The sequence below is a fragment of the Colias philodice genome, chromosome 1, assembly GCF_061535455.1.
Source record: "Colias philodice isolate Cphi_HAF_F1 chromosome 1, ilColPhil1 Martin Lab GWU primary, whole genome shotgun sequence".
Lineage (NCBI taxonomy): Eukaryota > Metazoa > Arthropoda > Insecta > Lepidoptera > Pieridae > Colias > Colias philodice.
Genome location: NC_143086.1, coordinates 3,920,203 through 3,933,021, shown reverse-complemented (window position 1 = coordinate 3,933,021; position 12,819 = coordinate 3,920,203). Strand labels below are relative to the sequence as shown.

The window sequence follows — 12,819 nt, the reverse complement described above, 5'->3', positions numbered from 1 at the left end:
GTAAAATAGTCAAATATGAGTCTATTAATAGGAATGAAAGTTTATTGTTCATTTTTATTTTTATTGAATTCAAATGCTTCATCCATTTATAAAGATATAAGAAATATACCTACCTAGTGATTGTTGATGTTTTGGTAAGTTAAAATGTGTGTTGAATAATATGTGTTGGATCCAATATTTCTATTACCTGACTGTTCTACTGTTACACTATTATTAGCTAGACAATGTAGGTAGAAAATAAAATTACCTGGACCTAGAAAAAGGCAATGCTTCATTTAACTCAAGCAAACTAACTTTTATTTTTGTTACTTTACACCCCAATATCTCTGCTATCCCATAGAAGAGATCTATAATTATTATATTCATAGAATCTGTATATTTTTATCTATTTAATCCCCCATAAATCATCAGTGTAACGATCAGGCCCAGAGTCCTATGGGAGTTTGCCATTCTCCTTTCTATTTTCTATCTATTTCTATTCTTAAAAAAAATATATCTAGTTATGTGAGTTTTGTAATTTTAAATTTCATAAGAAATATTATGAGTACTTTAACCGTACAATCAATTTTGAATTAATCTTAAAAAGAATCTTAGTCATTTAAGTGATATTATGATTATGATATTTTTCATAGTTTTATAAATAAGATTAGTATTTCTTTTACAAAATCATTCAATAATTAGACAATTGATAAGAAGCTGAAGATCACGGGACTTTTAGGACATTCAAAAAATAATAAGCCATATCATTAAGTACTCATTTAATAAAATAAGTTTGCTCACAGCAATAACAACATCGTTAATACTCATAGTAATATAACATACTATATTTAATATTCTCATACTATTTACGATTTCTACTTTATAGTAACTTTTGCAGACGTTTGAATTTTAACTGATAGTGAAGCTAATAAAATAAGAAAGTTCATATAGAAACCGAGCATAATACATTTGTAATAAACCATTTATATTTGACAACTTATATCTATCTTAACTTAAGGCGGAATACGGCTTCTCTCCAGATCTCCTTCATGCCTGGAAAATAAAAATATAACGATTAATACAAAAGTTAACTGTTGAAAACTAAAAGTATTAAAAATGTAAGCTTCCGAAGTCCGACAGTGCCATATAAAATGCAACATGTAAATTTCCAATTCGTAGCAAGAATCCTGACACTAGTTACTGGATATAAATATCTCAGAGACGATTGATTCTATTTCCGGTAAAGGCAAAACATCTTAGAAAGCAGATTTTCCTTCTATATAAGATCTAAATCAAATCTTGTTGGGAGCTACGAAGCTACAAATTGCTACATGCACAGTGCACACCCGTTCACGCAAATATTAAATTGATAATATATTTTTATCGTAGGCGCGTAGTTATTAATAAGTAAAATGTAGACATTAAAAGAGTTACATACGATACCATCATATGATATTAATGAATTTATAAAATATGAATAATGTATAATAATAATAAACACTTTCACACTTCCTATATTTTATCATCGATACATAATTGTGTTCAATTAATTGTTCAGTTGTTGCATTTTTTAACAGATACGTAAAAAGATAAAAAATTAAAAAATACACCAGGAAATGATATACTCAAAAATCCATTATGTTCCTTATAATAATAGGGAACCTAATGGATTTTTAAAATAAGACTTTTATTTAAAAAAAGGCTCTATGCGTGTCGCAATTACAAGCGAACGAAGAGTATTCCCTCATTTCCGATCCTATCACCGAATGAAACTATCATTAGTACCAAAGTACACAGATTACTTCTATCAATGTATAATTAGTCAGAAAAACCAATAAACGTGGCATGGATGGCGCATAATATCTGGTGAACACATACGAGCTTAATATTCCCCTTTACGCAAATACAAATTTTGTAAATAAATGGGAAGTGCCCTGTAGGTTTTGATTACAGCTTTTCCGTCTGGAAATCGGACATGGGGTTAAATATACTCGGCTACAATCTACAAACTAGTTATGACCCGCAACTATGCTCATAAGACTGGCGTAAAAAGTATGGAACTCTTTTATTGCGCTGGACTTTTTCATACGTTTCCGCAGTTCACATATGGCTTGATTTCAGTTCTAACTATGAAGAAAGAACTATATATACTTAACGTTATTTCAAATTACAATAAGGAGTTAATTAATCTTTCTTTTAGACTCTGTAAATATCCAGTGCATGTTAATAAAATCGAATTCAGTGAGTAGATGGTAGAGTTAATATTATAACGACATTTTGAGCTTTCCGTCCGCGACTCCGTTTTTTTCCATTTAAACTCTCACGTAAAATGAGCTTATGTCCTTCTAGTTTATGTTTTTTTTCTTTTCTTCTAATCTGTTCCGCCATTATGGTATTAAAAAAGGAATAGAAACATTCGCACGTGTAATAATCCTCTTTGCTGAGCTGAAAGGACTTTATTCTGTTTATGTTCCCATTTCTATCAGTTATATACAAATTAATACGGATTAAAAAATATGTGTATTTCCACAATTGTAGCACGTGTAAATACTTAATACCTTTTACGTTTCTATTAAATTAATATAAGTTATTAGCAACTTTAATCTTCCCTTATAATCTTCTTATATATAAAAATGAATCGCAAAATGTGTTGGTAAGCGCATAACTCGAGAACGGCTGAACCGATTTCGATAATTCTTTTTTTATTTTATTCCTTGAAGTACGAGGATGGTTTTTATGTAGAGAAAACGTAAATATGTACCACGGGCGAAGCCGGGGCGGACCGCTAGTTAATTATAAAGATTAGGTATTTAATACGATTATATCAAAAGGACTTGACGAATTTTAAAAATTATCCTATTATTAAAAATATATGTATAACTGTACCGGGTTAAATGTAAGTTATATTTTAGAATCTGGGACGCTTTATAGGAGGCTCATTAAATATTCAAAACTGTTAAAAAGGTTTGACAGGTTTAAAAACAGCATAGATGGTGCAACTTGATACCGGAATATCTTAGTTAAAAGTTAAAAATACTGACGTACTCCCGGTTTGTTTCAAATGCAAAGTTTTAGGGAAAATATGTATATGAAGGTTGATTTAGGGGAATGTTTGGCTTGCGAACACAATTTCAGTAAATTCATAAATTCACCAATAGTCACTTGAGGTCACTGAAAATCAGTGGTGGTAAGGTATTAATTAATAATTAATATCACCTTGCAGAAACTGAGTTGGCGCCATTTTTCAAGTCACTCACTGCCACATTGCTGTTCTTAGAATAAGATTCATTTATTTATTTTTTTGTCTTTGCTTTATTCTAATTGTATCTCGTGATGTGATATTTACAATAAATGTGTTTTATTATTTAAATGTTTATACCGATTAAATACAAAAAGTATAAATCTATTTAAGAACTTCTTCCCTATCTATCATCCCTTCACGAACCTGCTGCTTCATATGCGTGGTAGCCTGATCAAAAAGTGCTATGTACTAGTTAAGTCTATGTATATCTATTCATTCTTGTATACTTTCGCGTTTATATTAGTACCCTTACATAGCAACAATCGACTCCCAAGTGCCTCTGGTTGGGGCAGAGCACGCCTCTCATCTGCACGAGGTTCCCGGGCTGGCAGTCTTCTATACGGAGGCAGAGACCGCCCTGGGGCACGCATGGCTACCAAATACCTATACATTCTAACCGCGCTTACAAAAGTACCCTTACATAGCAACATTCGACTCCCAAGTGCCTCTGGTTGGGGCAGAGCACGCCCCTCATCTGCACGAGGTTCCCGGGCTGGCAGTCTTCAATACGGAGGCAGAGACCGCCCTGGCGCACGCATGGCTCTTCTAATTCTATCACGCTGACCACTGAAACGTAAAAAGAGATACATAAATATTGGGAATTATAAATAGTCAGAAATAATTTGGATAAACATGTTTTGGGTAGTGGAGTAAAATCCTAGACGGTTATTTGTGGACGAACCAAGTTCATAAAAACAGTGGAAATTTTTGGAATTAAATTTGGAAAATAATCATTGTTTTGGGTAAAGAGCGAGGCAATAATAAAAGGAAAACGGCTAACCAAATACAAACAAATACAGTGGAAAATTTTGATTTTCTCGTAGTCTGGTGAATAACTTGATACAATGGAAGAATATAAACACCTTTCTCACAAACCGGATACAGAATATATCCCTGATACATTTCAATCCCTCTTTATAACGGGTATTATTTATTAAAACAATATTTTATAAGCCTCTTACGACTCTGGGGGAACCATTGTAGAGAAATAAAAAACCTTCTAAAATCCTATCTGTATTACATTTGAAACTTTTCCACGAAATATTTTTTGTATTTCCATATACAAATAGATTTGAGTGGAAATTTTATGTCTATTGCACATCGATATAGATAGGGCTTATTTTTACGAAATTAGATAATGATAATTATATAACACTATAGCGTCAAATTTCAAAACATTAAGTACTTGAAAAATGTATCAACACTCATATTAGCAACATTCTTACCATGATTCTAAGCGTAATCGATAACAAATTGCATTAAATAAAAATCTAAATCCAAATTATTATCTAGCATGCAATAAAAATCCCTAAAGCAATTTTAAAGATATTACACCCTAGATAGGAAGGGTTGAAATTGATTTAAATGCACGCATCATCGAATTCATGTGGAAATATTAAATAATGTACTTACATGTACATTAGATTCGGCGCATGTTTGTGAATATACAATTAATCACATTTGCATATATTTGACGGTTTTGCGAAATGATTTATTTCTGGCAAAAGTAGAGTTAGTTATGAAATCGTATTGATTTTGCTATACCTCAATTATAATGACAATTTTGTGACTAACAACAATTTCCTATCTTTTCTTTGTAATTTGAATTGAAAGTTTATTTTCCATATGTCTGTATAAATCTATTACATAAGGTTACAAATAATTTTCAGAATACACATTTAAGCTCACGGCAACACATAAGCTACGTAGAACGTTTTGTGATTCTTAAGTACCTCCTTAATACAGTACATTTCCACGCACCCAACGGCTTATATTTTCAACTGACAAGGGAATATTTATTTTATTCTTCGCCAGCCGCCATGTGGTGTCCTTCGCGTGAAAATAACCACGATCGGATTTTCATCCGGCTAGCCTGTTGATTGATCGTACCAACCAATATTGTATCTATTCGAGAAGATATAGGTAAAAAAACTTTATTATAACATGATTATAACATGTTTAAAACAGTTTAATATATAAGTGGGACTAGTATCAAAGTAGAATCACGTAGAAATCTAAATTGTTTTTGTTATTGACTAGAATTACTTACATTTATCAACAAACAGCAAAGTTTAATTAATACTATAAATCATTATGTTTTAATAATTTCCCCAGACAACCGCGCCATAAGGAAAAGCGCAAAATTTTCCGCCCATGACCTAAATCGATCATGTTCTTATATAACTTGATATTGACACAAAAACAAGCGAATTATCTTAAATATAGACATGAAGGTCGAACGATGCGTAAGCGCTGCTGTTATTATGTATTGAATTATTTCAATTATCTGGTGGGTCACATGACTGCGATAAAAATGTAACTAAACAATTAATATTATCAATTGCTTGAAAATGTCAAAATATATTAACGATTATTCCCACTAATGTATATTGTAATTTTGTTCATTGAATTTTAAGCTCACGGAAAAAAATATATTACATGCACATGCATGCAATAATATAACATATTATGTACTAATATTAGTTCAATTAATGCTGTATGTACTATGTACCTGTAATTAATAGCCATTTTAGAATAAGATTTTATGTACCTACGAATTCTTTATTATGTTACAAATTGAGCTACTGTTGGTGTGTCTTTAAATAAATAAATAAATTAGGATTCACAGAATAAGGAACAGTCCCTAAAATATGGGTTGTAAGCAATCACCGTGCAAATCAAAGCACCTAAACTAATATACCATTGCTTTTGTTTTACATATTTAACCCAACAAAATTTCAACAAGTAAGAAATGTCACAGAGCTGGACAATTCAAACGGGATTTGTATAATTGTATAATATGTAAATTCCTATGGCCTGAGCCTGCCTGTTATAGAACTTACTCAGTCATGAATATTTAAACATATACAATATACATGTTACAGGAAAGGATTACCAATTTTAAACTACATATTCGTACTCCCTATTTTTTCATAAATCCTTTACGAATTTACAAACTATTTAACGTTAATTATCCGCAAAAATATGAAAACCAATTCCAATTCCCAGTTATTAAATACAAAGATGGTATTAAAAAGTTTCCATTCCTGAAATTAATACATATATTTTTGAAAGAATTTATTTCCGTTTTCGCTTGGTGTATCTTTGCAATAGTATTATTTCGCTGAATTGACCCAACATTCATATAATATGAAGGGAGTCAACTTACAGAACTCCAATGCGTTGGTTTCATAGAATTAATACGTGGATAAACAATGTGACTATGTTGACTTTATACGTACCTATATTTGAACTACTTATTGAATAAAAACATTTCTTGTAATATCCAAGCACTGATTAAAAATAAATAATAAGTATTTAAAAAAATAATAAATTGTAATAATTTGATGATAAAGCTAAACATGTATTCCGAAAATGTAACGAACCCAATCTTCATATGTTTTCAATATATTAATTGTACCAACAACCACCTGTACCATTTATTAATCAATTTACAGTGAAACGATTTATAATTATAGAATATAAGCGACAATAGGTCATAGGTGGACCAACAGAATCTTGGAATGGCGTCCTTGGACCGAGCGAAGAAATGTTGGACGTCAGCCTGCTAGGTGGGCTGACGATATAGTGAAGGTATTGGGAAGAAAATGGATGCGAGTGGCGAAGAACAGAAAAGAATTGCATGCCCATGAAGAGGCCTATACTCAATTTTGGGTGTAAACGGACTGAGAAAGAAAGAAGAAGAAGAAAGATTTATAATTAGCAGTATGAAATTAAAATAAACTGAAATTGTTTTATTTTGACAACAGTTTTGTTAATTAGTGCCAAAACTCGTTTAGAAATCCTTTATAGAGTGCGATCCCAGTACCGCTAGAAAATAAGTAAGGTCTGAGTTGAACCAATATAAATTAGATAAAAAAAAACAAGAAACTGAAAGAAAAATTAAATTATTTAGGTTTGAATCAATTTTTTTATACTTGGGCATATTCAATGCCAAATTTTGTAGAGTAAAGCTGGGTATCGACTTCGCGCTCCTGGCGCGCGCGCCATGAATGACCGCGCCGAGAGTGCGCTCCGCGGAGCGCGTTCCAAATAATTGAAGTATATCAACTAAGCGCGCCTGGCGCGCGTGGCAACTGTTCCAGTGTTTGACCGTTCATCATGGAAGCGTCGTGTACGAGCAGCAGCAGCTATTGTAATTATTATACACAGCATAATAAAAAAGAAAAAACAGAAACGTCAAGTGCGTTGGTGGATAAAAGAGCTGTACCGAAAAAAAATGCAGTATGGAGTGACACTTATAAGAGACATGCAGTTCGAAGTGATAGAAGACACAATAAAAAACTTCAAAAGAATGTCTACAGAAGATTTTTATTACTTGCATAACTTGATAGAGCCAAAGGTGAAAAAAATGGACACCCAGTTTCGCGAAGCTATTACAGTGACTGAAAGGCTAGAGACAAGCTTGCAATACCTGTTCAGAGTTTCAAACACAAAAACTACGACAAACCCGTCTCCATTGGCGCGCGCGCCACGTTTGATGCGCGGTAAAAAACCGACACCCGACGGAACGGACCGCTCCGCGTTCGACCGCTCCAACGAACATTTTGGCGCGCGTTCCAAACTGGTATCCATTTCACGCGGCTGGAGCGCGCGCCAATGTTCGACCTCTTGGAGCGCGAAGTCGATACTCAGCTTTAAGAACATAGGTAGTCGTATTGGATTTTTTTTTATAATTTCCTAGTGCCACTAGCTACTAGTTTTTATACTGAACGGTAATAAGTGATTCAGGTAGGTATAATTAAGAATGCTCATGATAACGAAGTACCATTTATAATGTCACTGTAATAAGCAGTTGGAGGGTAGACATTTTAATTTTACAGTTTCTTATACATGTGAATATTCTACGAGCATTTAATCGCATATAAATGATACCAGCTTGATAACTGTACAAAACGATATCAATTATTTACTAGTGGCTGTAATTCGCGATGTCATACGTATTAATTTTTTGTACTATAACTGTATTCAGGAAGTGGATTCTTATCTAATAATTAAGAGTTAAAATTTCTAAATCATAAGTCAAGGAAGAAATACAATCACCGTAGAGATATATACATTTTAGTTATGAATAGGTAGTGGTTTTAACAAATACAGATACGTTTAAGTTCAAGATTAGGTAATAATAGCGATATCTACATATTTATATAATATATATGTGAAATACATAGTATAGTTGAGATAAAATTGTTAATTACAATACCACGTACTTAATCAAATGTTTTTCTCACGAATTCTAGATGTTTTAATGTAAACAAACATGATAATATTTTTCATTGTAACATTTTCGTAAACATACAAATATTATTTATTTTGTTACAGATTATGGTGAAGACGAAATTGTCTGATACGATAAATGAGCAGTGTTCAGAAATACTATCATCTAGAGATGATGATCAGGACTTTGCAGACGGTCGGAATGACGATGACATGATGAGGATAAGACGAAACTTGGACCAGCTTGATGAAAACTTTATTGAGTCCGAAAATCATGTTTCTCTACCAGATATGCATCTTCCTCTACTTACTTACTGATACACATACAACCCTTGCCAAAAATTTTAATGAATAATCAACAGTTCCCCAAACCAGTATTTCAAGGGTAAGCAGATCAACACGCCAAAGAAGAAGTTCTTTCACAGTATCAGTTAGAAGTAATTGAATTTCAAAAAATATAATTATCAAGGAAGGAAATGAAATTCAATTTGATAGAAGAAATCTTAACAGCCCAACCATCCTCCATCTTCCGTTAATAAATATTTGAAGGGTAATACAACAGAACGGGGATATTCAGAAGAATGGATAGCTGATTTTGATGAAACAGTAAGCAGGGTAATGTTTTTTTTTTTTTTTTTTTTTTTTTTTTATGTCAGAGCAAGCAAAGGGGCAGGTGGGCCACCTGATGGTAAGTGGTCACCACCGCCCATAAACACTTGCAACACTTCTAGTGTTGCAGGTGCTTTGCCGGCCTTTTATGGACAGATAAGCTCTTTTCTTGAAGGCCCCAATGTCGTAGTTGTTCGGAAACACCGCAGGTGGCAAATTGTTCCACAGTTAATGTGGTAGGATAATAAACTCGTAGCTTTATCATCATCTTTTATTGGAAAACAGCCTATTGACCAAGTTAGCCAGTATTGCAAGAAAAAATAAATTACCTAAGAAGTACCTAAAATTGTAAAAATATATAATCAACATATTGGAGGAGTAATTTCTTGGGAAGCATAAAATAAAAATGCTTACTGATAAATGGTACTACGTCTATTTTGCCTACTGCATAAGAGAGTAGTAGAACACCGACTGAATTAAAATATTTCAAACTGGAGGTTGCTAGAAGTCTATGCATGTCGTTCATCGTTACGAATAAAAAGAGGCGACAGATGACGGTGATTGAGAAGAAAAAAAAAACAAATGCAGCAATCCTTTTCACCTGAGATGTGGGTACGACTTGAAAGGTATGATCTATGGTATGATCACTTTTCAATCTGGAAAGAGAATAGACAGCGCTGCCAGTATTCCCAGTGTAAAGGGAAAACATATATTTCTTGCAAAAAGTTTCCAGTAAATTATGTTCTAATAAAGACTACAATTTGTTTTTACAAATTTCATCAGTAGAAGACATACTTTTGATGTAAAATAAAAAGTTTTAATGTACTGATTGCTCCTAAGTAAGAGCCAAATACTAGTGTAACTGCATAGAGTACCACTTAAGGGCTGATTTTTCAATCCTTGGATAAAACTTATTCGCCGACTAATGTATTAAACTACCATTTTAAAAACGTATTCTAATTGCCCGTATTTGACAGTTTACGTGACATTTTAATATTATCGTGTAATACTTTATTGGATGGATAAGTTTTATCCAAGCATTGAAAAATCGGCCCTAAGGAAAAGAATTTAAAAAAATATCTGCTAAATAGATGGATTTTAATTTTTTTTGTCTAGAACCTATATAGATCCACATATATTTTTTTGAGGTGAAAATAAAAATATCATGCAATGTAGGGTTAAGATAAATGAAAATATATTAAAAAAATGTAAAATAATAACAAGATTAAAAACATACAATTCATAAAATGCTTTGAGTATGCGTAATTTGATTTATCTGGAATTCGAGCTTATTGCTGAATAGAGCAATGTTATTTTGCAATGAAATATTTCGTAATAACTACAGCTATCTGCTTAATTGAATATGTACAGTATTCCAGTAATTCTTAATTGTATAAAGCAATTTTGTTCACTGGAAGGATAGAAATAACTCTTTATACTGTTTCTACCTGTTTGCAATATTATTGTTTCTGAGAACTATGTACTTTCAAAAAAATATTATGTTTTATTTTTTTAGCACACGCACTTATTTTATATGAAGATATAGGTTGCTATAACATTTATTTGGAGCTCAACACACACATGATTAAAATAAGATCATTAAAGTAGTTTCTATCGTTAGAATGCATTCATATAAAATTGGTCAACACATTATCTTAATCAATATTTGGTTGCAGTAGCGCTTGAAAGACATTTTCCGAATTCCATGCACATAACAAGGTATTGTTTACAGTATTAAAGAATTCGCTTGCACGGTAATTGAGTAGTACTCACATTCAACGGGTGTCGTTGACCGCTTCCGCGTTGGGGTGGCTGCGGCCAGCATGAACAACGCAAACATGAACACAAACTTGAACATCATTATCAACAAAATAAATAAGTCAATGGTTTACTCGGGCAGAAGCACGACAAGCATCTGGCCTCGATGGGGCAGCTTCGCGCTTTTATACACACATATTTATAAACATTTTCGCGCGGATCCAAGACGAGTGTGTTAGGAGTGATCGCAGTTACGGCGTTCGTAAACTATAAGTTGTTTACGTACTAATATTATTTGGTAATGTTTGTGGTTTTGACAAAACTGATTGCTACACTATGATTTCTAGTAAAAGAAAGTATTTTGATGAAATTTTCAGTTTTAAAAGCATTGAAAAATTAAAATAACGCTTAATAATTTGGATGTGTTCGTTTAATACAATTTTAGGTTTTCCTATCGTTTTCTAAATTACGAACGGTACAACATTGTCTTAAAATAATATATAGATAACTACGATCAAGATTAGTATTTTCAATTACTTCTATGATTCATTCATTTTGTAGTTATATTTTACTACATCAATATTGGATACTTACATCGCAGACAAGTGATTCCCCTTGCTTTGACTGCTAATTTCCCTTTCCCTAAGTAGGTAAACCTTTCCATTTCATAAACGTGAAAGATCCATCGAATTCGTAAAATACCTAAATTAGCTAAACAAATTTGGATGTTTGATGAAGCTTTCTCCTTGAGGAATATCAGTTGAGAAGAAAAGTAGTAGAGTCGAAATTAAAAACTAGGGTTTACTTACTTCGTCAGTAACTAAAGACAGGGTAAATCCAACGACTCACAATTACTCCTTTAAAAGAAAAGAACTTGTAAATAATAGAAGAAGGATTATTATTTACAGAAGCATTTTCTCTTTATAATTTATATTTAATTACTCGCTTCAATTAGCTGACATAGAGCTTAGGTATACAGTATACAGGGTGTCCCACTGTTGGTATAAGTACTAAGCTCAAAGGAGTTATAGTTTTGCATACGCTGAGTTCGTAAAAAATACTTATAAAATTCCAGACGCATTTTTTTTCAAATAGATGAATTTTTAAAACACTATATGTACATTGTACACCCATAACAAGCAACCCGCCCAACTTTGCCACCAGCACGTGAGCTATCGTTTTAAGATGAAGTTTTCATAGACAAAATGCTCACATTAGCGAAGCGGTATATGCCGGCTGCGCGAAGCTAGAAAAGAAAACATGGATTTTCAGGAAAAATTTAGCAAAAAATTTTTGACGTAATTTTGTTGTTAAGTATTTTTTACGTGATTAGTTTATGCAAAACTACAAATCCCTTCGCGCTTAGTATACCAATAGTGGGACACCCTGTATAAAAAATTAAAAGTAACCTATTTATTATGAGCAATTTACAGTCATAATAAACTCGTTATTGTGAAGAAGCAAGAAACATATTGACAGTCAAACGCACTAAAATTTTTTTTAAATATAATATTACGTGTTATAAACTAAAGCAAGTCTGCGAATATGTTGTATAGCTACAAGCCTGTTTTCGACAGAAAACACACACATTATACACACACATTATTATTATTTATTTTTATTGATTCATTTTATCATGGCTTTACTATAGGTATTGAATATTTTTTATATTACATATTACTACGCGCTACGCTTTTCCCAGCTCTACCAGGGTTCATGCCAATTTTTGAAAAGTTTTCTTACATTGGCAGTAATTATCCTAATCCAATGGATGACAAATCTAACAAATAAAAAACCGTTGAGCCAGTGTTGAGTTATAAGTGGTCATGTTTTTTAGTATTTATAAGTTTACCTATTGTTTTATAATGTACTAGCTGCTCGCCCCAGCTTCGGGTACTTTTATGTAAGTTATCAAAATTTTTAACAATTATTAT

At 32.3% G+C, this 12,819-nt stretch overlaps 1 protein-coding gene across 1 annotated transcript; it reads right to left on the bottom strand.

Annotated features, from left to right (window-relative positions):
• Positions 1–743: 743 nt before the first annotated feature.
• On the bottom strand, positions 744–11,061 carry LOC149491085 (uncharacterized). The gene is made up of 3 exons (XM_089698920.1): positions 10,901–11,061; positions 3,702–3,847; positions 744–1,032 (listed from the first exon to the last, which is right to left on the bottom strand). The coding sequence occupies exons 1-3, from the start codon at positions 10,986–10,988 to the stop codon at positions 1,027–1,029; spliced, it is 240 nt and encodes a 79-aa protein (XP_089555046.1). The 5' UTR covers positions 10,989–11,061; the 3' UTR covers positions 744–1,026.
• Between the last annotated feature and the right edge of the window lie 1,758 nt (positions 11,062–12,819).

Coding starts and splice junctions, on each gene's coding strand:
- LOC149491085 (XM_089698920.1), bottom strand. CDS start 10,988: ATGATGTTCAAGTTTGTGTTCATGTTTGCGTTGTTCATGCTGGCCGCA. Junction 3,848..10,900: donor GTCAACGACACCCGTTGAAT/GTGAGTACTACT, acceptor TTTACGTTTCAG/TGGTCAGCGTGATAGAATTA.